At 47.0% G+C, this 23,579-nt stretch overlaps 1 protein-coding gene across 1 annotated transcript; it reads right to left on the bottom strand.

Moving 5' to 3' along the window:
- Positions 1–509: 509 nt before the first annotated feature.
- LOC117056999 lies at positions 510–21,930 on the bottom strand. The gene is made up of 4 exons (XM_033167713.1): positions 21,910–21,930; positions 21,589–21,746; positions 1,401–2,768; positions 510–535 (listed from the first exon to the last, which is right to left on the bottom strand). Exons 2-4 carry the CDS (start codon positions 21,641–21,643, stop codon positions 510–512), a joined length of 1,449 nt encoding a protein of 482 aa, XP_033023604.1. The 5' UTR covers positions 21,644–21,746; positions 21,910–21,930.
- Between the last annotated feature and the right edge of the window lie 1,649 nt (positions 21,931–23,579).

Here is a 23,579-nt window from a genome sequence, read left to right as displayed (position 1 = left end):
TGAACCAACGTACCTGCCTACACTGTCTGATTTCTTGTGGGATGCGTGGCTATGGGCTGTCATGATGAATGCATGTCCTTCAAAATCACACCCCCAGGCCACTGGTCCTGGGTGAAACAGCCCCCCTCTCTCCCACTCTCTCAAGGCCACTGGAAGTGAGACACTTTGCAGCCAGAGGGGTTGGGGCAAGGGGGCAAAGACTGACAAGCGCTGCTGATGGCCTCTTTCCAGAAGCAATGGTTGCTTGGAATCATCTCCATATGCCACAGACAGGGCCGAGAACAGAGGGCAAGGAAAGGGCGCCCCTTGAAACGTGTGACTTTTTGTTCCTTTCCTTGGGTGGGGCTCATACCAGGTACCTCTTCTGCAGGTTTTGGAGAGAGACAGAGAGACGTTAAATGTGATGTTGGGTTAAAATTTCATTGCCTGGGGCAAAGGAGGATGTGAGAAACTGAAACTGCAAAGGAATCTCTGTGTGCGCGCTATAAATGGCAAGCTCTGGAGCGAGGCTAGGCTACATAGCTCAGCTTCTGAACTGGGTGAAACAGAAAAGGAAGTGAAGTGCCCCTGGGCACATACAGAGCGCCTCCCCTTTGTCACAAACAACCAGCAGCCTGTCCCCGCACAGCTGGACCTAGACAGCAGGTGTCAGCACTGAGATGCCAGCACCAGGCATCACCTAGGCATTTGTCAGGGCCCCCACCATCACCAATTCTTGCTTTGTCCCCTTGCCTTCTCTCACTTCTGTAGCCCCATTCACACCACATTAAAGCCCCATTAAACCACTCTGATACCACTTTAAAGAGCCATGGCTTCCCCTAAAGCAGGCACGGACAAACTTGGCCCTCCAAGATGTTTTGGGACTACAACTCCCACCATCCCTAGCTAACAGGACCGGTGGTCAGGGATGATGGGAGTTGTAGTCCCAAAACATCTTGGAGGGCCAAGTTTGGCCATGCCTGCCCTAAAGTATCCCCAGAGTTGTAGTTTGTTAAGGGTGCCGATAGTCGCTAGGCCCCTATTTCCTTCACAGAACTACAATTTCTAGAGTTTCCTGGGAAGAGGAATTGACTGTTAAGCCGCTCTGCGAGGGGAACTGCAGTCTCCTAAAAACCCTCAGCAGCTCTCAGAATTGTTTGGGGGAAAGCCATGGCAGTTTAAAGTGGTATCACAGTGGTTTTAAAAGTATGGCGTGAGGGTGGCCTTTAATTCCTCAGTGACCTTAAAATACCACTGCAGAAATTAAAAGCGCAACAGGGAGGCACCAAATAAGCTCTCCCGAAATTACTGAACCTCTTTTGGAGGCTCTCAAAACCCCTGAATGGTTTTTACCAGAGGAAGAGCATCAGGGATTTAAGAAAAAAAAATCCAGGCAAAACTTTTGCAGTGACTTCACTTACCTTCCTTCAATATGTCCTGTAAATCCTGCTTCTCCAGGGACACTTCTGGAGGCCTGTTTGTTCCCACAAGGAGACCTTCCCTTGTGCAAGAAGACGACGGCAGAGTCTGAAGCTTGGAGGCCTCTTGGGAGAAAGTTGAGTCGATCCTCTCAGCCAGGACCCCGCTGCTTTCTCTCAGGATGGGTACAGCTGGGATACCTTGCGGAGGCACCGCCGCTTGGTACCCGAGAGAGGAGGGCTGAGAAGTGACCTGTGCTATCCGAGGCTCTGACACCAGCCGGAAGGAAGCAGCCTGAGGCGGTGCTGCCAAACCCTCGCTGCCTCCTATCCCTGAAACTGTTCCAGAAGATGGCGACAGGGAAACACTGTCCTTGACGACAGCTTTATCCTCCCCGGCTACTTCTTGGGGTTGGTGGGACAGTCCGGGGCTGGTGCCAAGACTCACCTGAAGCTGTGCCTTAGATAACGGTCTGGGCCTAGAGTCAGTCACCACTGCTGGGACGATACTCTCCGGAGTCTTTCCAATCAACCCATCCAGGCTGATGGGAAATTTCTGCAACTTCGTTGTCTGCCTGGAGACCACACCAGGAGGGCTCCCAGTTGCCAACTGGCTTACCTCCAAGGGAGAAATGGAGGGCTCCTTTCTCATCAGAAGGCTGTTCTTCGGCGGTGGGGACATGCAGTTGTGTTTGCCAGAGCTCCGAAGGATGGCAGGGTCCATGTTTGGCGTGGAGCAGAGCGTCGGGCTGGGTCCCTGGTCTTCGGCAATGTGCAGGTCGAGCGACGGCAACGAGCTGTGGTTGGCGGTGGCCTTGGAGACCTGCCGGATGGGTCGGCCCACCTCGGCGTGGAAGACATTGCCATAAGAGGAGAACTTCTTTAGGATGGGACTAGGGAGGTGGGAGGCCCCGATTCCCAGAGAGTCGGATTGCTGGATGCTGCTCCGGGGGCCTTTAGAGGCCACAGGGCACTCCAAGCTGGAGGAAGAGCTGTGGAGGCTCTCATTGTCGCTTTCTGGCCCCAAGGACGAGGAGAGCCCGTTGGGGTTTAGCCGAGTTTGGAAGGACGAGACCCTGTTGAGGTTGGTCCCATTGGCCCGAGGCAGGTGGGTGGTGCCTCTGTTGAAAGAGAGGCTACTCCCGATTCTTGATTTGAGAATGGGGCTGTGGGCTGGGCTGGGGCTGGAGCTCAGGCTGATGTGGGCTTGGTACATGGGCTGGATAGGGGCCCCCAACCTTTTCCCTTCTCCGTTGCCTGTGGAGTGGATGACACCAGGTGGGCTTGGGCCGAGGGCTGACCTAGGTGGGGAGGAAGGTGGGAAAGCCGGCACTTCTTCAGCATCTTCCATATCAAAGGACCTCTTGAGGGCTGCAGAAGATAAGAGGAAGTTACCCGTTAGGCCAGACCCAGAATGCAAAGCACCACATTCTTTTTCCAGCCCTAAGGGCCGCAAATCCTTCTGAGGGCCAAATGACAGTGGTGGTTGGGGCCCCAGAGACAAAAGCAGACGGAACAAGACATGCAGATTTCACCTTCTTCCCCGGTGGAGAAGTGATTGCTGCTCCATAGAAAACAGTTCAGGTATCCAAAGTTTTAGTGCAGCTGTGACTGGAGTGCAGAGTGCAAACTCAAAAACCTTTCAGAGGGTCGCATGCCTCTTTTCTAGTCAAAGAGGTCTTGCAGGCTTTTGGACTCATGCAGAAACTTAGGGGCCAGAAAGCATCCCACATTCACACCTGGAGCAGTACATCCCTCTTCTAAAGAGCATTTGAGTCACTAGCAAGGAAAAGAAAAGCTGTCATCTGACTGCAGCTCTTGAACAGCCCTAGCTCCCCCAAAGAACCCTGGGAACTGTAGTTTGTTAAGAGTTCTGAGAGTTGTTATGAGACCCATCATGGAACTACAGTTCCCAGGACGCTTAGCAATATTCTTTGGGGGAAGTCATGACTATTCAAGGATTATAAGAGAGTTTTAAATGTGTGCTGTGGATGTGACCTTAATTGGATATCACCCATCATTTATCTCTGTGTGTATGTGGATGTAGGGGAGCAGCATTACACCAAATAAGACCATTAGCCCATCTAGCTCAGTACTGTCTACACTGACTGGCAGCAGCTCTCCAGGGTTTCAAGGCAGGGAATCTCTCCCAGCTCTATCCAGAGTGGCTGGAGATTGAACTTGAGATCTTCTGCCTGCAAAGCAAATACTCTAGCACTGAGCTATGGCCTTTGCTCAAAGTAAAGTAAGAATCTAGTCTTCATGGTTCTGGATCAAGGGCTATATTAATTCAGAAGCTGCCTTATACTGAGACAGACCAGCAGTCCATCTAGCTCATTATTTCCCACACTGGCTGGCAGTGGCTCCCTGGGGTTTCAGAGAGGGAAGATTCCCAGCCTTAGCTGGAGATGCTGGGAATTGATTCTGGGACCCTCTGCAAGCAGGTGCTCTCTCAGTGAACTAGAGGGAGGAAGGGAGAGCTGGCAAGAGGCAGGCAGGCTCCCCTATTGGCTGCCTCCTTCAAACAGACGGTTTTGTTAGCATCTCCCAAAGGGGAAACCAGAGTCGACTCTTGGATCTATTCCTGAGGCCTCTAATCTCCTGCATCTAATTGTTTGCTGTGTTTTATCTCCCCTGCGATACCGTATCTGTGTCATCTGCTTCAAAATGCCTCCCGGGGGCAGGGGTAGCAACAACACAGTAACCGCTTTATTCACCTCCAGCCGCCGCATGTAAAGGATCCTGCCTGAGGCATCCCCGAGTAATCAGATCTGGCTCCCTGAACTGTTTCCCTCCTCGCTCCTTTGGTGGCTGCCCCAGTTTAACCAGGGGAAGCCGGGGCAAACGAAGAGTTCGCGAGAGGAGAGGCCAAAAATGCATGTGGCGATTGGGATGGCGAAGGTCTACATTCCTCTCTTTTACACCAGGGATGGGGAACCTCTGGCAGACGGAGGGGGAATGTGCATTTTTGGGGGGTAAAAATAAAAATAAAAAAGTGGCTGTGTATGTACTACCTAAGAAGAGCCTGCTGGATCAGGCCAGTGGCCCATCTAGTCCAGCATGCTGTTCTCACAGCGGCCAACCAGATGCCTGTAGGAAACCCTCAAGCACAAGAGCCCTCTCCCCTCCTGCGATTTCCAGCAGCTGGGATGCAGAAGCATTACTGTCTCTGACTGCGGAGGCAAAGCATCAGAATCGTATCTGGCAGCCACTGAAAGCCTTCTCCTCCATGAATTTGTCTAACCCTTTTTAAAAGCCATCCATGTTGGTGGCCATCCCTGCCTCCTGTGGGAGGGAGTTCCAAAGGCTAACTCTGCACTGCAGGAAGAAGGGCTTTTTCCTTTGTCTGGCCTGAATCATCCAGCGTTCCGCTTCATTGGATGCCCATGAGTTCTAGTGCTTGAGAGAGAGAGAGGAAAACTTCACTCTGCCTGCTTCCTCCATGCCAGGCATAATTCTATAATCTCCCTGTGCCAGTGTGGTGTAGTGGTTAAGAGCGGTGGACTCGTAATCTGGTGAACCGGGTTCGATTCCCTGCTCCTCCACATGCAGCTGCTGGGTTACCTTGGACTAGTCACACTTCTTTGAAGTCTCTCAGCCTCACTCACCTCACAGAGTGTTTGTTGTGGGGGAGGAAAGGAAAAGGAGAATGTTAGCCGCTTTGAGACTCCTCAGAGCAGTGATAAAGCAGGATATCAAATCCAAACTCTTCTTCTCTGCGCTAAAGAGCTCCACTTGCTGCACTCTTGGTATGCACTTTCCAATTACAGTACAAGCCACCCAGAGCCTCAGGGATGGAGAGGGCTACTCAACACACCAGGGCTTCCCGGGCGCAGTGTTTGAAGCGCCAGCTGGTGTCCGGCGATGCCAGCATCCTAGCCCAAGGGGACTCCAGCCATCCGTCAGCACCGCTGACAGCTTCTGAAATGCGATGCTGCCTTTTTTTGCCAGGCTGTTTGAATTCTCCCTGGTGGGGATGGGAACGCCACTGCCTGTTGGAGGCAGGAGAGACAGGACTGCATACCCTAAACAAACAATGGACTGGAGAAGATGCAGCTAAACTTCAATAAAGTCAGCAATGTATTTCCTCCTAGGCTGTGGAAGGCAGAGACACCATCAGGGCCGGACTTGGGCGCAGCTGTATTGGTCCCATTCAGCAGTAGGAACAGAAGAATTCCCCAAGGCAGCAGGGTTGGTTAAGAACCTTTCGAAGAGACACCAGGCCAGGGCTGGATTTAGGGTTTGATGAGGCCCTAAGCTATTGAAGGCAATGGGGCCCTTTATATGTCCAGCTGTCCTTTGTCAGCAACAAATTGTCGCTGTTTTTGTGTGTGGAATATACGCTATATGGTAATTTATGGACCTAATAGGTATCTAAAGCCATTTGCACATAACAAAATATGTATTTTATCAGAGTAATTGTTGAACTGAAATACGATTAAGAAGAAGTATATTAATAGTGAAATACAATTAAGAAGTAGTATATTTGGGGGGGGGCAAGAGAGTGGGGCCCCAAGCTATAGCTTTTTTAGCTTATACGTAAATCCGGCACTGCGTTAGGCTGTGTATACACTACAGTTTAGTGGGCATCCGGTGAGCTTCATGGACTGAGGTGGTTTTAACACTGCAACCCTTTTGATTTTTTCCCCTGTTTTACATTCAAGCAGTGTATAAAATTTATGAACTAAATTGTGCTAAAGGAATGGCAAGCACTCACCACTGGACTTTTCTGCAATAGACTTTTTAGAAGTCCGAACCAGCACTGAGGCTGGAAACAGCAAAGCTGGCAAGCCCCACAGCCCTTCTTGTAACCTACTCTCCCTGCTTACTGGCTTGATAGGACAGAGACTCCTCATTCCCAACACACTCCCAGCTCTGGAGCAATCCCTGTCCCAGAGAATCCCCTCTGCCCCAGTTCATCAGCCACATGGGTTCAATTATATGCTGGAGGGATCTCTGGCCTGACAGGCTCACCGAAGGGTCACCGAGGTACATGCAGGTGTCTCTGCAGCTGATCTACTTCCTCGCCAGCCCTGTGGCTCTTGGGGGTGAAAGTGGATCTTCCAAGCTACTCAAAAATAAGGTGAGGTTACACCTGGAAGGAAGGGCACAAGAGGGGTTTCCTACTGGAGTCAAGCAGGCATGAGAGCTTGCTCCAACAAGCCCAAGGCGCTGCTAAATGAATACTGGCTGGGCCTGGAATGTGCGCTGCCAGGTCCCACCTAGGAACCAGCCACCTGGTGAGGAGGGAAGGAGCTTTGCTCATGCAGGAAGGCAAAGCAAACCTATCTAGTCCAGCATCCTGTCCTCACAATGGCCACCCAGATGCCTGTGGGCTACAAGCAAGCAGGATCTGGGTACAAGAGCACCCAACTCTCCCGAGGCTTCCTGCAACTTGTATTCAGAAGCACTGCTGCCTTCGATAAGCCGCCATGAATTTGGCTAACTCTCTTTTAAAGCCATCCAAGTTGGCGGCCACCACTGCCTCCTGTGGCAGAGAGTTCCATAGAGTAACCATGGATTGCATGATGAAGGTTTTTATTTTATCTGTCCTGATGGACCTCCACAAAATCTAGGCTTATCAGAGAGGGAGCAAAACTCTTCTCTATCCACTTTCTCCATGCCATGTGTATATTTCATAAAATTTTATCGTGTCCCCTCTTACTTGCCTTTTCTCTAAGCTAAAATGTCCCAAACTGATGCTTGACCATTCCAGTTTATTTGCACCACCCAAAGATTTCCTCCACCTTCCACAATCCCCCACCACAACAACCCAACCCCAAACAAGAAATATTGCCCATATTTATTAGCTGAATTCGTCTTGCTCCCAGGCCAGCGTGTACAGAATTGTAGCTTTAGCTTTGCAAAAAATAAGAAAGACTACAAGAACCCAGATAAATCTCAAAGACAACGAACGTCTGAAGAAAGTTTTATGTTAGTGATTTGTAATAGATTTTTTAAACAAAAAAGCTCCTGTGTGTTGTACCTAACATCTATTCAGGACTAGACCCATTGAATCTAAATTAATAATGACCATTAAGTTTAATGGGCCTACTCTGAGTAGGACTAACATTGGAAACAACCCTGTGTGTCTGGTGGACTATAGGAACACCAGGGACCTTCTGCATGCAAAACAGCTGTCCTACCACTCAGCTGCAGCCCTCTAGTATGCTGAATAACACCAATGGTGCATCTACCCCAATACTGTCTATACTGACTGGCAGCAGCTCCCCAGGGTCTCAGGTAGGGAGTCTCTCTTGGCCCTACCTAGAGATGCCAGGGATTGAACCTGGGACATTTCTGCATCCAAAGCAGATGCTCTTACCATTGCGTTACAAGCCTTCTCCTGTAGGAATGTCAAGAAAACCATTTCTTTATTTTTGTTCCCCCTCCTCTAGCCGCCTTTGCCTCTACCTGCTTGGCTGGAGTGTCCATCACAATCTATAACATTTACGACCTCCCTCGGGGCGAGGAGAGGAATCCATTTCTGCACTTTGCCCTGCACTGCCCTCAGAGGTCGAACCCCTGGCGACTCTGCGCTGACCCCTGAACTAGGCAGAGGGGGTGGCACAAAACACTTCGTCATTGTCAACACGAAATCAAAAGGCCGACTTGGAGGGCCATGGGGCTCCTCAGCCTCTCGTGCCGGACACTCACGCAGCGTGCATGTCAATCCTGCCGCCTCTCAGGACTGGATTCCAACCAAAACAGCCTTTCTAAACCCTGCAACCGTCTGGTTTTTAACCTGCTCCGTTGCAGGGTGGGGAAGAGCCATGGCTCAGGGACAGAGCATCTGTTTTGCATGCATAAGGGCGCAGGTTCAATCCCCGGCATATCCAAGTTGGGCTTGGAGAGATTCCAGTCTGAATCCCTGGAGAGCTGCTACCAGTCAGTGCAAGCAATACTGAACTAGATGGACCAGTGATCTCACTCAATATCAAGGCACCTTCCTATGTTCCTAACTGCAGAGTGAAACGAATATGGCTGTGAGTCAGTGAAGAAAAGCCTCGTGTCATTGCAGAGGGAAGCAAAGCAGGCCGAGAGCTGAGATGTGGGTATTCGGGGTGTTACAGGAGTGTTCCTGTTTTATTTATCTATGATATATTACAACGGGAGCCTCAGTAATCCCAATGGTCACCAACCACTGCTGCTCCACTGTCAGAGGCCAGGTGTTTCTGCCACTGAGCTCTCAAACAACAACCACCCACGGACAAACAACGCAGCTGCTTTTCTCTCCATGCAATCCTTCCCGACCATCTTCAGGAACAGAATTGGGGTGCAGAAAAGTAATGGTTGGTCTGTCCCTACATTGATGACAACTGCTGCTGCTTGTGTGGCGACAGAGGCTGTTTCTGGAGCTAATACAGGTGGGGCAAATTGCAGTAGCAGTCAGCTGGCCCCGAGAAATTGTGCATTTAACAGCAGCTATTCCTCTACTCCTCTACAAACCACCCAGAAAAACTTGTTGTTGTTGTTGTTGTTGTTGTTGTTGTTGTTGTTGTTGTTGTTGTTGTTGTTGTTTTGTACTCGTTCCGGCCTGACCCTGTGAATGCAACCCAATCTCAGGAATGTGGCTTCCCTAGCAATGGAGAGGACTGACGGCTGAAAGGTTAATGCCAGTAATTATAGGTGTGGGTGCATTCCTTTGGAAGCAATAACAGTATCGCACACACTTGCTCGCGCTTGGCGAGCAAAGGATTTCTAGATGGGATGGCTCCCCCCAACCCGTCTCCTTTTCCCGCCCCCACATGGTTGCTGTGATCCGCAGCAGCCAGGGGGGAAAGGAAGTCTGTTCATCAGTTCAACAGGATCGCCCACATACACGCTCCTTGAAACCCGTGGCAAAGTGTGCTCCCAGTGTTCCAGGAGCAGAGGAAAATGCAGAATAAGGATGTAGTGGGTACAGAACTCAGCTTCTTGAGAAGAAAGGGTGTTTTTTTTAGTCCTCAGGGCTATGGCTTCTAGCCTTCTGAAAGTGTGTGGGCAATGCCTAGTGAACTCTCACACACTTTCAAGCATACTGTACCTTTACAGCCAAGGACTAAAATCTTGCATTAAAAAAATAATAATTAGGGGAGAGAAGGTGGCTGGATTCTTTGCACTCCACTAACTCATGGCCAGAAACTATCTGATAGTGGACACCATATCGTGCATTTGTGGAAGGGGAAGGCTGAGAAAACACCATTCTACTGTGTACCACCACACAACCCCCTGCAGTGACTCAGGCATAGCAACAGCCTACCATGCAGAAGGTCCCAGGTGCAATCCCCAGCACTTCCAGGCTGTGCTGGGAGAGATTCCTGTCTGAAACCATCCACTACCAATCAGTGTAGAGTTCAGACACAATGTAAGGCTGCCTCCTCTCTTCTGATACTCTTCCATGGAGCCCTGTGTTGGGGGAAATGGCAGTCAGCTGTTTCCTCCAGCAGATCCCAGATTAGATGGGAGCCTGTTGGGCACAGCCTGTCCTCTTTTGTCTTTCATGTAGCCATGGTGAAAACCAAAGATTAATACAAACTAAAGCCACCTAGTCCAACATCCAGTCAGGGAAGCCTCTCTCCACTTGTGATTCCCAGCAACTGGTACTCAGAGGCAAATGACCTCTGGCAATGGAGGAAGCTTCGGGGAAAGACAGCAGGCAGGGCAGGAGCACTTTTTCCGGTTGTTCAGCAGCAGCTGATATTTAGAGGCATGCTGCCTCTGATCTTGGACACAGGACACAGGACGCAGCCATGATGGCTAGAAGCCATGGGCAGCCTTATTCTCCGTGAATATGTCTCACCACTCTCTTAAAGCCATCCAAGTTGGTGGCCATCGCCATGGGCTTATCCACACTTCCTCTTTAACCCAGGCCTTTGGGCTGATTAATATTCCACAGCCTTTTTAAATGTGTTTGTGGGAAAAGCGGGGGTGTGAGTTTCTCCATTCCTCTGATCTTTGGGGTTGGTTTGCCCATCGTTTGCTTAACGCCAGAAAAAAACGGCTACATTTTGGAGCATCTGCCTGCTGATAGAGGCACAGGAGCAGGGCCAGAAAATGAAGGCGACAACCCTGGACTTTGTGTGCGCATGTAAGATCATAAGAAGAGCCCATCTAGTGCAGCACCTGGTTCTCACAGTGGTCAAGCAGATGCCTTTTCTGGGAAGTGCACACAAAGGAGCATAGCACAGCATCATGGTCATAGCTGATAGCCATTGGTAGACTTACCAATGTATGGCTGAGTGGATGCACACCTCCCCAGATTCTTTTTTTTGCCTCCCGTTTATTTCCACGACTTTTGATATTTGGACTCCTGTGTGAAAACCTCAGGAGTCCCCTTCCAACCATTTTGTCTAGCCATGCTCACCGTGAGTCTGCCCCCATCATCCTAACCCACGGATCCCCTCTCAAAGAGGGCTTGCTGTTCTGTGCTTTGCCCATGTCCTGAACAATTCTTGTAATCTAAGCACCGCAGAAGCCCTGCCTGCAAACCTCCGCTCTCTCCGCTCCAAAACTTTCCTTAATTACAATCTGTGAAATGCTGAAGTGGAGACACTGCGACAGCAACAGCTGGTAATTGGAAGCCGCTTGTTCTTTCGGGTTTTCTGCCTTCTCCCTCTCTCTCTCTCCCTAACCCACTCCCTCCCTTCCTGTCTTAACAGAGACAAGCTGGTTATTGTAGGCTCTGTATGAGCACACACAGGCCGTCTCCCCCTCCTCCCAACACACACTGTGGAGACTCTTCAGGATAATTCGGTATCTTAATGCTATGGTGGGGCTGGGTTAATTACCTGCGTTTCAACCCAGTGTGTGCAAACAGCTGCTCTCCAGAGTGGCTGCCTTCCAAACACACCACTGTTGCTCACTGCCAACAACCCAAACCAGAATCCTCTGCTCTGTGCAAGGGTCTCCATAGAATTATGTGGTTGGAAGGGATCTTGGGAGTCATTTGTGTTGTGTACAAACCAGCCATCTAAAGCAAGCATGCAGTAATGCTGGAAACGGTAGTTTATCGCTTGTGGAGCTACAATTCCCAGCAGCCTTAAACTATAGTTCCCAGGATGATAGGGGTTTTTTGGGGTGCTTTAAATGTATGGTGCATGTGCAGCCTGGTCTAATTTGGCCGAGCAGGGGATTTAAACCCTGGTCTCCCAGGTCCTGGTCTGACTCTCAAACCACTACACCATGCTGGCTCTCGAGGTTCCATTCCATCCCATTAATAGCTATATCAGGGTGGGGAAGCTCAGTCCTGGGAGCTGAATACAGCCCTCTAGACCTTCCTATCTGGCCCTCAGAACTCTCTCTAGGCCACAGTTGTTCCTGCTTCACGGAGACCTAAAGTCCATCTAGTCACACATTATCTTGTCCCCCCAAGCAGACAACCAGATGATTCCAGGAGTCAAACAGGCATAGCATGAAGGTAGCAGGTCTACCTGTGGGATGTAAACACAGAGCAGCCAAACACAACACTCCTAGAGAGGACATGAAGGTAACTCAGTCCTCCAGGCTTAACTTCCTGTTTACCTGGACTGAGTTACAGGAACCAGAAGTAGGTGTGGTCTTACCTGGGAGGAAGATCCCAAAGAAGACTCTCCATTTTGCCTCATCCTTTGAAGAAGCAGCATGCTCTCTCTCAGCCTGCAGCTGAGAGAAGCAGAGGTGAAGCCTGTTCCCTCATGGAAGCAGCTTCACTGCATGTAAATACATTTATCTAAGTTTGTCTGCCTCCTTGAAGCATGTACTGTAACTCATGGATGTCTGTAAGTAAACTCCTTTCATATCTTATAATCAGTATTGTGTCTTTCTACTTTTAAGAGGGAACAAGGGGAATATACCAGGAATATAGCTGGCTTAAGCAAGCCTATGCAAACGTTTTTCTGCTGTGTTTTAAAAGGGAATGTAAACTCTGCTAAGTTTGGAGCTTGCTCACACAAGCTGGGATTGAGATATATAAATAATATATACTCATCCACACTCCTAAACATTCCCACAAAGGGTTATTGGCCCCAGTATTGCATATTTTTGTGTATTTTTGAAGGATTGCATTGGATTGTGTTTTTGAGTTGAGTTGGATTTTTTTTTTGAAAGTACTTCCTGGTGAGCACATGTTTCTTTGTCTTTGTTCTTTGTGCTGAAAAGGGATTAACCCCCCTCCCCTCCCTCAGAGTTTACAGTACTCAGAGGCAGTGAAGATTTATTTGAGTTTTTTGTGTTTTTTGAGCATTTTTAGATTTTGATTTTGGAATTTTTGACAAATTTTTGGATTTTTGAAATTTTTTCAACTTTTTGAATTTTAAGATGGCTAGTGTAGCTTTTGTTAGTGAAGCAAGGCCAAACTATATGCTGCTGAACGACCATAATTTTGTGCACTGGAAGCAACGCTTAATGGTATATCTGAGTGCAAGGAACGTTCTGCAGGCTATAAAAGATGAAAAGCCTACAGGAGATAAAGAAGAAGATTTAGCCAAAATTGAAGCCTGGGAAAGGAAGAATAGCGAAGCCAAGCACATAATTTTAAGTGCACTTCGCGATGAGCATCTATCCTTAATAAACATTGAGGATGATGCATCCCAGATTTTAAAGGACATTGAGCGGATTTATGGAGCATCTACACAGAACTCCTATAGGCATTTGCTAGATAAATTGCTCAAGTTAAAGATGAACTCCAGAGAGCAGTTCACAGAGCATGTTAAGAGTTTTTCAGAGATTGTGCAAAGAATTGCTCTCACTCCTGAAGCTCTTAATGAAGTGACTAAGGTGACTTTCTTGCTAGCATCGCTAGGACCAGCATTTTCTTCATTTAGAAGCCTAATGGATCACACAAAAGATCTGACTTTTAATGAATTAATCAGCCACTTAAGAGAGGAATGCAGAGAAAGCTTGGATTCTCAAGAACGCAACTCTAGGAGAAGTGACTGTAATTATGCTTCAAAGCAATTTAAAAAGGCCAAAGAAATAACTTGTTTTAACTGCCAGAGGAGAGGTCACATAGCAAAGGACTGTAAATCTCCTAAAGTGAACAAACCCCGCCCCTTTAAGCCAGAAGGGGACAAAAGGGGGAAGCATGAGTGCAACATGCTGCTGCAAGAAAGGAGCTTAGCTGTCCAGAATTATGAAAATGTGCATAATAAGTGGTATTTAGATTCTGGAGCGAGCTCCCATTTTTGTTTTAATGAAAACTACTTTGATGAACTAAATAATGAAGAATCTGAAATTCAGATACCAGATGGCCGCATTTTGAAGTCAAAAGGTGCAGGTTCTGTGCATTTGGAATTCAATGTAGACAATGAACCATTTAGAACCAAAGTGTCTAATGTTCTGTTTGTACCAGAATTGAAATGCAACTTACTTAGTGTATCCACATTTGAAAAGAAAGGATTCAAGGTCACATTTGAAAATGGACAATGCAATGTAACCAAGCATGGTGAAGTGTATATCCAAGGAAAGCTAATCAATAATGTTTATGAGGTTGATCTTTCAGAAAGCCAGTCTGCAAAGGTTGACACAAGGAAGACTGTCATTGACTGTTCCAAAGAGTCAGAATGGACTCAAGAACTTATACACTTTCCTTCTGTAACCCCACAAAGTACTAATCTGCCTTCTAGTGTCATAGCGCCCCCTACAGGTGATGCACCAGAAGACGCAGAGGACCAGAATCCTGGCGGCTCCAGAGACGAAGAGGATCCAGAAGGGGACATGCCAGCGTTGGAGGATGATGAAGAAGCTGATGCGGTTCAGGAACCAGAACCAGAGGTCAGACGCTCATCCAGAACCAACAGAGGTGTTCCACCGGTAAGGTTGTCCTACCTTGCAGGGTCGGCGTCACCACAGGAACCTTCCACATGGGAAGAGATTCAGCGGATGCCAACTGCAGAAGCTAGTCTCTGGAAGAAGGCCGCGCAGGAGGAGATGGATGCACTGCATCAAAACAAGACTTGGACCCTCACAGAACTACCTCCGGGTAAGAAAGCCATTGGCTGCAAGTGGGTTTTCAAGGTTAAGAAGGGGTCAGAAGGGGAAGTGCAACGCTACAAAGCAAGGCTAGTAGCACAAGGATTTTCGCAGAAATATGGTGAAGATTATGATGAAACGTTTGCACCAACTGTAAGATACAGTAGCGTGAGAATGCTTTTGAGCATAGCAGCCTCTAAGCAAATGGACGTGCATCACATCGATGTTTCGACTGCGTTTTTGCATGGCGAGATTACAGAACAGATTTATATGAAACAGCCTAAGGGTTTTATAAAACCGAATGAGGCTCATCTAGTATGCAAATTAGAAAAAGGACTTTATGGATTACGGCAGGCTGCTAGAGCTTGGAATCAGAAATTGCACAGTATGCTGGTGCAACTTGGATACAAGCAAGGAAACGCTGACAAGTGCTTGTACAGTAAGTCAAGTAATGGACAATTTTCTTATATATTGGCTTTCGTTGATGACTTGATTATCGCAACATCTAATAACAGAGACTATGTGCAAATTGTGAAACACCTCAGCAAAGAGGTGGGAGTCAAAGAACTAGGAGACGTCAAGTACTACCTAGGAATCCAAGTGGAAAGAGAAGAAGACGGATCATTTCTTCTCAGCCAGCGACAGAAAATAAATGAACTGATTGAATGCATGCAGTTGCAAGATGCAAACACAGTTGCAACGCCCATGGCCACAGACTTCCTGAAGAATCAGCAGGATTCGAAGCTGTTGCCAGATAACAGTGAATATAGGTCGGTAATTGGTAAACTTTTGTATTTAGTTACCACATGTAGACCTGACATAGCCAATGCAGTGGGGATTCTTAGCAGGAAAGTGAGTTCTCCCACTGAGCATGATTGGGCTGGCGTGAAGAGGGTGGTGCGTTATCTGAAGGGTACAGTGAACTGTAAATTAAGGTTGCCAGCTGTCAGTGACCCTAAGTTGGTGGGGTACACTGATGCAGATTGGGCTGGGGATAATGCTGATTATAAATCAACAAGTGGTCATGTTTTTATGTTTGGGGATGGACCTGTTGTGTGGGGCAGTTATAAACAGAACTGTGTAGCATTATCTTCCACAGAAGCGGAATATATTTCTGCATCGGAATCGTGCCGAGAGATTGCCTGGCTGGATGAACTCATCAAGGACTTTGGTTTGGTGAGAAAGGAACCTGTCAGTTTGCTGGAGGACAATCAGAGTTGCATAAAACTGACACAGAGTGAAAAGTTCCTTGCCAGGACAAAACACATAGGTGTGAGGTACCATTATATACGTCAGGCAGTCCAGGATGGACTTGTGGAACTGTCGTACTGCTGCACCAATGAGATGGCTGCGGACATCCTGACGAAGCCCCTCCCAAGAGAGAGTTTCCAGAATCTACGTGTCAAGCTGGGACTCTGGGTGGTTGAATAAAGTTGTATATGTTTGTATGTTGTGTTCGTCTGAGAAGGGGTTTGTGGGATGTAAACACAGAGCAGCCAAACACAACACTCCTAGAGAGGACATGAAGGTAACTCAGTCCTCCAGGCTTAACTTCCTGTTTACCTGGACTGAGTTACAGGAACCAGAAGTAGGTGTGGTCTTACCTGGGAGGAAGATCCCAAAGAAGACTCTCCATTTTGCCTCATCCTTTGAAGAAGCAGCATGCTCTCTCTCAGCCTGCAGCTGAGAGAAGCAGAGGTGAAGCCTGTTCCCTCATGGAAGCAGCTTCACTGCATGTAAATACATTTATCTAAGTTTGTCTGCCTCCTTGAAGCATGTACTGTAACTCATGGATGTCTGTAAGTAAACTCCTTTCATATCTTATAATCAGTATTGTGTCTTTCTACTTTTAAGAGGGAACAAGGGGAATATACCAGGAATATAGCTGGCTTAAGCAAGCCTATGCAAACGTTTTTCTGCTGTGTTTTAAAAGGGAATGTAAACTCTGCTAAGTTTGGAGCTTGCTCACACAAGCTGGGATTGAGATATATAAATAATATATACTCATCCACACTCCTAAACATTCCCACACTACCTGGTTTCAGGAACCCAAAGATATACTGCCTTGAAATGAGGAGGTTCTGAAGTAATGTTATGAATGCTGTAAAATGTTTAGAGATATCTAAGGATATATTATTTAAGTGATGACTTATAAATGGTAAGTGAGTATCTTTATGATTATTAAGAATTGTGGTAAATGTTAAGAAATTAGTTACAAAGTTACCAAAGTATATTGATATAGAATGCAGCTGAGAGCACGGGGGAGGTCCCCTTTAAAGAAGAGAGGAACTAGAATATAACAATGAAGTATATGTTTGGTTTGGGTATGTATGGGCTTTTTCTTTGCTATTTTTATATTGTTTAATGTGTTTATGTTTCTTTTTTTTTGCTTTATTCTTTGTTAGCTATTTTTGTTTAAATGTTTAAGTGTTGGATTTATGTGTTGTTTAATGTAGAAAATAATAAAATCTGTTTAAAAAAAAAAGAAATGAGGAGGTTCTACTTAACTATCATGTCTAGTCCCCCATAAGAAAATGCCTTGCACTAAGTTAGGGATGGGGGAGAAATTTGATTCAGTTCATTTATAAAGGAGAACGTACCTAATTTGCACTTTCCAAAATGAGACACAAAACCTAAACTCAGCCATCTTTTGAAATCCACACTCCTCCAAATTTTGCAATGCAGCTCTCCAGCAATGCATATGAATATGCATATGCTAAGGTAAAATGTGAACATAACATGCATATAGTTCTGAAACTAACACACAAAAATGAATTATATTAGCGGAAATTGCTTTGCAGGTATTTGGGCTTATCCATACACTTTCCCCCCACTCTTTCCAGGCTGAGGTTTAATGCTTTGTGTTTCAGTGGGGTCCAACCCCCAAACCGAGCTTTCCCCACAAAAACCTGCTCAGTAAAGCTGAATCAGAGCAAATGTCAATTTGCCTTTTCTGCAGATTGCTGTTTGCTCTGATTGAGCTCTAAAGAGCAGGTTTTTGCAAGGAAAGCTCCGGAGAAAAAAAAGCACTCAGACATAGAGATACAACATGCGGACCATGCCTGGAAAAAGTGGAGGAAAAGTAATTGTGGATAAACACCGAGTCAAAACTGCATATACAAATGGGTGCATTAGAAGAAGTCCGCACTAAAGTGCTGATTAATTTTCATTAGGGCTTTATAAAAAATAAATAAATTTCAAATTGCTGTGGAAATGTGGAAAACTGAATTTAAGATTGGGAGAAGCTGAGGACTCAAAATGGGCTGATTCGCCAGTCCCTTACACTGAGTCCAACTGTTGATCTGCCTCCCTCAGTTCTTCCTGCACTGACTAGCATGGTTTTATAGCTCAGAGCCAGCAGAATCAGGTCAATGGGGCATCAAACCCAGCATCCTGTTTTCATGCTGATGCCTATGGGGAGTCTGCAGGCAGGACCTGAATGCAACAGCCGTCTCCCCACTTGTGGTTCCCAGTAACTGGCATTTCGGAGTATAATGCCTCTGAAGGGGGAAGAAAGAACATTTAGCCACCATGACTAGTAGCCCCTGATGGACTTAGCCTCCACAGCTTCATCTAATCCTCTTAGAAACCACCCAAGTCAGTGGCCATCACTCCTGGTGGGATCGAATTCCAGAGTCCAGCTATGTGCTGTGTCCTTTCACCCAACTCAGGCGGATGTTTCCAACACAGGTGCCCAAATACCTGATGGATCGAGATGGGCAGAGGGCCATGGTCCCTGATATTTGGGTTGGGCAGAGCTCATTTTCATCTGGGCCAAAGAGAGGTGGGGCGAATATAAAGTATTTCTTTCAGAAACAGTGGAAGCAAGAAAACGGAGGTGGTTGGGGGTGGGATTCTACTGCAGGAGTTTTTCACAAATTCCATCTTTAAAGTACACACCCAAAGGGCCCTTGGCATATTGAAAGCCCTTATACAAACACATTAAAGTACACAGAGGCATCATATATTTCACACACTCACCAGGTCAAATTTTCTTCTGATTAACGCACACTCACTCTATATTTGCAGAGAACGGTGGGAGGTTTAAGCCTGACTTTGCTACTCTGGACAAAGCCAAAGGCTCAGCTGAGATCATGACATGGGATGAGACAGCCCTGGGGATCATCATCACTTAGGGAATCATAATCATTATCTTCACCATCCAGTTATGAGAGAGACCATAGCTCAATGGTGGAGATTCTGCTTTGCATGCAGAAGACTCCAGTTCATGGCTGAATCAAACCAAGCCATACTCAGAGTAGACCTGCTGAAACTAATGAGCTGAAAAGTGTCAGGTCCACCTGATCCAGCATCCTGATCTCAGCGGCCAATGGGAAGCCTGCAAACAGGACCTGAGCAGAAGAACAGTGTCTCCCCACTTGTGAATCCCAGCAACTGGTACCCGGAGGTGCATTGCCTCCGACAGTGGAGGTAGAGTGAATTAATTCCAATGGATTTATACTGAGTATTATGCAGTTTAGGTGGGGAGGGAGGAACCTCTGACCCAGGGGCTGGATTCAGCCGTTTGTATCCGGTTCTTGGAAGTCTCCCACGGGTCACACCCATCTCTGCTCATGGTCCACCCCTTCCTTGAGTGGCTAGCTGGGACAATGCCTCTTGCTTGTCTGGGTAGAGAAGCAAGTGCACATGGAGGAACCTCTTGACATTTGCATGGCTGAATGTAAACGTCGTAGCATACTGTACAGACGGAAGAGTTGTATTCTTTGCTCCACCCACTTTTGCCTCTGGCCTACCCCTTGCTGTGGGCTTCCAGAAGGTTGTCCACAAGGGAATGTTGGATGCAACCTTCAATCTCCAACATCTCCAGGAAAGAACCCACTCTGAAACCCTGGAGAACTGCTGTCTGTCAGTGTAGACGATATCGAGCTAGCTGCACCAACCATACAACATGGTTTTCCCAAGTATTATATGCATTTATCCCTACGGCACTATGTGGACAGTGCTTTAGCTAGCATGGGACAAGGTCCCTGTCCGCAAGAAGCTTTCAATCTAGACACCTGGTGCTGGGCCAAGTCAAGCTGTGGGAAGGGGAGCGAGATGGTACAAGGGAAGATGGCAGGAAGACCACCAGAAGAACCTGGTTGCCAGATCAGGCCAAAGGGCCCTCTAGTCCAGCACTCTGTTCTCACAGTGGCCGACCTGACGCCCCAATGAGTAGTTACAAGTAGGACGTAAGCACAACCAGGTCTAGGGAAGAAATTCAATTCAGTTCACATTTCAAGGCTGTTTCCATTCCTCTGAAGCTTGGCTTCCAACAAAAGCTGCACTACTCATCTTACTGTCTGCTGTGGCAGAATTTTACGTAATTAATTGCATTCCTATGCCACAACGTTTCTTTTAGCGCAGTGCAATAATTACGTTATCTGTTGCAGACCAACAACAACAACAGAGACAACCAATTGTTTTCACTGGTCTGAACTCCATTTCAGTCATGGGGTGAATAAGCAAATACTGGCAGCTTTCTCTTCCATTTCCATCAAAATTCTCCAGCACCCCTCCCTATAGTCCCAGAGGACAAAGGCTGGGTCCAGAAGCAACTCCCAGACTGTCCGCCTGCTCCTCCAAGAGAAGGTACAACCCCGTTCAAAGCAAGCAACCAGCCAACTTCTTAGACACAAACACAAACGTAAAAATTAACATCCATTGCTCCGCCTACTTTTGCCTTTAGCCCCACCCACCACTGGTATGAAGCCCTGGGGAGGTTGTCCAGAAAGGAATGTCACCTTCAGCTGAAATAGGTTCCTCAACCTTGGTCTGTCTCTAAAAGAGGGTTCACCTACATGCACAATGGAACTGACATGAATGGTGGAAAATTCCAGCCTCCTGATCCTCTCTTCCTGATTAATATAAAATACGTTCAGAGGAATCTGCCTCTGCCTCTCTCTGCTTGGAATCTGTTCAGTTCTTCTTCACGTGATTCCCCCACCTCACCCCCCAGCTGGCTGGGTAACCATGAGCTTTATTCCGAAACGTTAAGTATGCTGCAAAACACAGAAATGAGAATATACTAGGGAACATAGAAATTCCATGACACGGCGTGATGGGCTAGAGAACATCAGGGGTCCAAATCTTCAGTTAGGATAGCAGATAGCAGAGTCTGATGGATTGTTTTGTTCGCGCTACTATAATGCTATTCTCATGCAATCCCAACTCTATATTGCATTATGTGGTTGTATTTGATTCAGAGTTCAGAATGTCATTATCTTCCATGTGAAGATAAGATACTTTGAATGAAGCACCGCACATCAATAAACCGACTGATTCGTTTCAACTGCAATCTTGAGACTGCGGTGTTTATCACTGGTTCTGTCTGAGTCCCTGTTTCACTGGCTTGCTAAATGAGCAAATCTGAACTCTGACTGGAGTACCCAAATAGCCTTTTTTTTTTTTTACATAGTTTCTGCAGGGAAAGTCCCACCCTCTGTTGGAGACGCTGGAGAGCTGCTGCCAGTCAGTGTAGACAATATTGGCTCAGTATAGGGCAGCTTTGGATTTTGACCAGGAGACTGTGCACACTACATTTAAAAACATTTGAACTCTGCATCCAAATTCTACACCAAGAAAGCTGAAACTTGTATCCTACACAATGTATGCAATTTGCATCTTGAAATAATGTATACTGGTTTGCATAATTTAGTCTGATTTTGTATGTACCAGGTGGAGAGGAGAAGGGAGGATGTATAAAGACTCCAAAGCACACACACACACACGACTTGAAATATTATTCTGACCTCTGAGGAGCGTCCACACACTTTCAATGATCTCTTTGCAGCCAGGAGGACTAGAAACCTTCTAAAATATGGAGATGCTCAAGTAGCTGTTTCCAGCACCCGATAAGGCATTCTGCACTCCTGCAAAATCATGGTTACACACAGCCCAGGGTGTGACTGTGCATTCAACTTTCACCCGACTTTTTTTTCTTTTTTTAAATAAATTACAGTAAGCACCAAACTCCAGCAGATTTGCTCTGGCAATTTCCTCCTCTGAAAAGAGGATTGGAAATAGCACCAAGTTTGCTGGATTTCACAGACCCAGATCTGCCACCACCCACACTTTAACATTTGGTGCATCTCTCTCTCTCTCTCTCTCTCTCTCTCTCTCTCTCTCTCAAGTGAGGAAAGTGAGGCACCCCCCTGCCTTCTGGAACTGTAACCCGCCCCCTCTTAGCAGGAACCATATGGATGGGGAGGGCGAGAGAGTGACACTTCTTTGCCCGGACGCCTGGGTCCCTTGGCCCTACCTTCAAAGTCAGAGAGAATCCCATCCAGATGTTCCTTGACAGACAGCTGGGACATCTTGCCTTCAGGCGGCTTGGTCCTGGGACGAGGAGGGTGGCCGGCTCAGTCCTCGTGTGTAGCCAGAACTGCCTCCTCTCTGGGGGACCTGCACTTCTTAAGACTGCAAAGAAAAAGGAAAAGAGATCTGGGATCGTGGTGAAAGGGATGTGTGTTGGGGCAGCATTATTATTATTATTATTATTATTATTATTATTATTATTATTATTATTATTATTATTATTATTTCTTCCCCAGTTCTCAGGCTTTGCGGCACCCACACTCACCTCCAGACTCTGAGCTTCTTCTACTTCAGAAAGAGTGCAAGAGGAAAGAGACTGACTTTCCTTCTCTCTCTCCACCCCCCACCCCAGAAAGCCCCCTCCCCACCCCACCCCCAGCTAAACCCTTCCGGGGATCACATTGGCTGAACGGGCTTGGCTGTGCTTTCCTTGTGGGGGAAAGAGGAGACGAGGGGAGGGGAGAAAGTGGAGAAGGGAAGGAGGGGACGCCAGCCTCGACTCCGAGCTGCTTTTGGCAGGCAAGGAAGAAGACAGAGGGAGAGAGAAAAGGGGTGGGCAGGGGGAGAGAAGGGGGTGGGTCTTCCACTTTAGAGAAGCGGCAACAGGCAGCTGCGCTGGGCCAGAGCGCTCCCTGTTTGCTTATTTTTATAGGGTTCACCAGCCTCAGCCACTGCAGCTGCACACGACTGGCCCGTTTCCAACAAAGGTTGCCAATTTTTTCTTATGAGCCCCGCTCCTGCGCTTTCAAGCAGCAGGCCTACAAAGAGAAGTTGAGAAGGTGACACATTTACACACACACACACAGAGAGAGAGAATGTCAGAGAACGAGTTTGCAGAGCTGTGTGCCAGGGCAGCTCTTAAAAGCAGAGGAGCAGGGCCAGAGGGGAAACGTGGCAACCCTAATTAACCCACACCCACACCGTGATGGGGTCGACTGGGTAACATGCCCCGTGACAGGCAATTAAAGGTATGAGTAGGCACCATTGAGAAAAGCATCCCCTCTCAGAAACATAGAAGTGAGTTTCATTTTGGAGTGTGGCAGCTCAGAGCTCAAGCCACCCAAATGCTGATCACCACTTAGGACTGAAGTCAAAGGATGAGCATGCATGTGCAAACAAGGCCTGCTGGGCATGTTCACTACTTTCTGGATGTGTACCCGGAAGCATGAGCACAAGGAACAACACAGACCTTGCAGAAAAATTAGGGCTGCACTGTTTAAAATCAGTTAGACAAATCAATTAAAAACTTTAGGTCTATCAGAGCAGATGGCATCTTGGAATCAGATGAAAGTGAATGGGATAAAGCACTGGGGGCAGAACATGGTTTTGAAAAATGCAAGTTTGCTTGTTCATTATGGGAATGAAAAAAACCCAAGACAAAGTTCAACCTTAGATAGGATTTTCAATCCTATAATTTGACATTCTGCTTAAATTAAAATAGAATCATAGGAACCAAAGACACCTATTATGTATACAATGCCCTTTAACTCATAATTGACCTTTCCCCATGCAGATACATATTATGAAATTATATTTATATTTCAAGTTTACATATATAGAGGAACTATTTTGTTTCTGTGTGATGGTTTTATTTTATTTTAATTAAAAAATTAAAAAGGAAAAAAAACCACCCCACCGCCTTTTAACCTGCTATAAAACTATTATTTTTAATACAAGCACTTATAAAAAAAAAACTGCAGTTGGCAAGCACTGTTTTAACAGAGGCGTCATTGTCCTTTTTACAAACGAGGAGGTAGGATGCCTCTCTTGAGACAATGGGCTGTATGCCATGTTAAGCCTACTCAGAGTAGATGCATTGAAAGTAATGGGCAGGATTAATTTACCGGTAGGTCCCTTTATTTCAGTTGTTCTACTCTGAGCAGGATTTAGCTGAAGACAGCACAATACTTATGACTCTGCATGCTCACTTCATCC

This window comes from Lacerta agilis, chromosome 13 (genome assembly GCF_009819535.1).
Source record: "Lacerta agilis isolate rLacAgi1 chromosome 13, rLacAgi1.pri, whole genome shotgun sequence".
In the NCBI taxonomy this organism is placed as follows: domain Eukaryota; kingdom Metazoa; phylum Chordata; class Lepidosauria; order Squamata; family Lacertidae; genus Lacerta; species Lacerta agilis.
Note: the sequence above shows the minus strand (reverse complement) of the source record. Positions and strands in the feature narration are given on the sequence as shown.

What these genes read in the sequence shown, in the direction of transcription:
- LOC117056999 (XM_033167713.1), bottom strand. Translation starts at nt 21,643, where the DNA reads ATGTCCCAGCTGTCTGTCAAGGAACATCTGGATGGGATTCTCTCTGAC. An exon ending in GATTCTCTCTGACTTTGAAG is followed by an intron (nt 2,769 to 21,588) that starts GTAGGGCCAAGG and finishes TATCTTCTGCAG; the next exon opens with CCCTCAAGAGGTCCTTTGAT. An exon ending in ACAGGACATATTGAAGGAAG is followed by an intron (nt 536 to 1,400) that starts GTAAGTGAAGTC and finishes TGTTTCACCCAG; the next exon opens with TTCAGAAGCTGAGCTATGTA.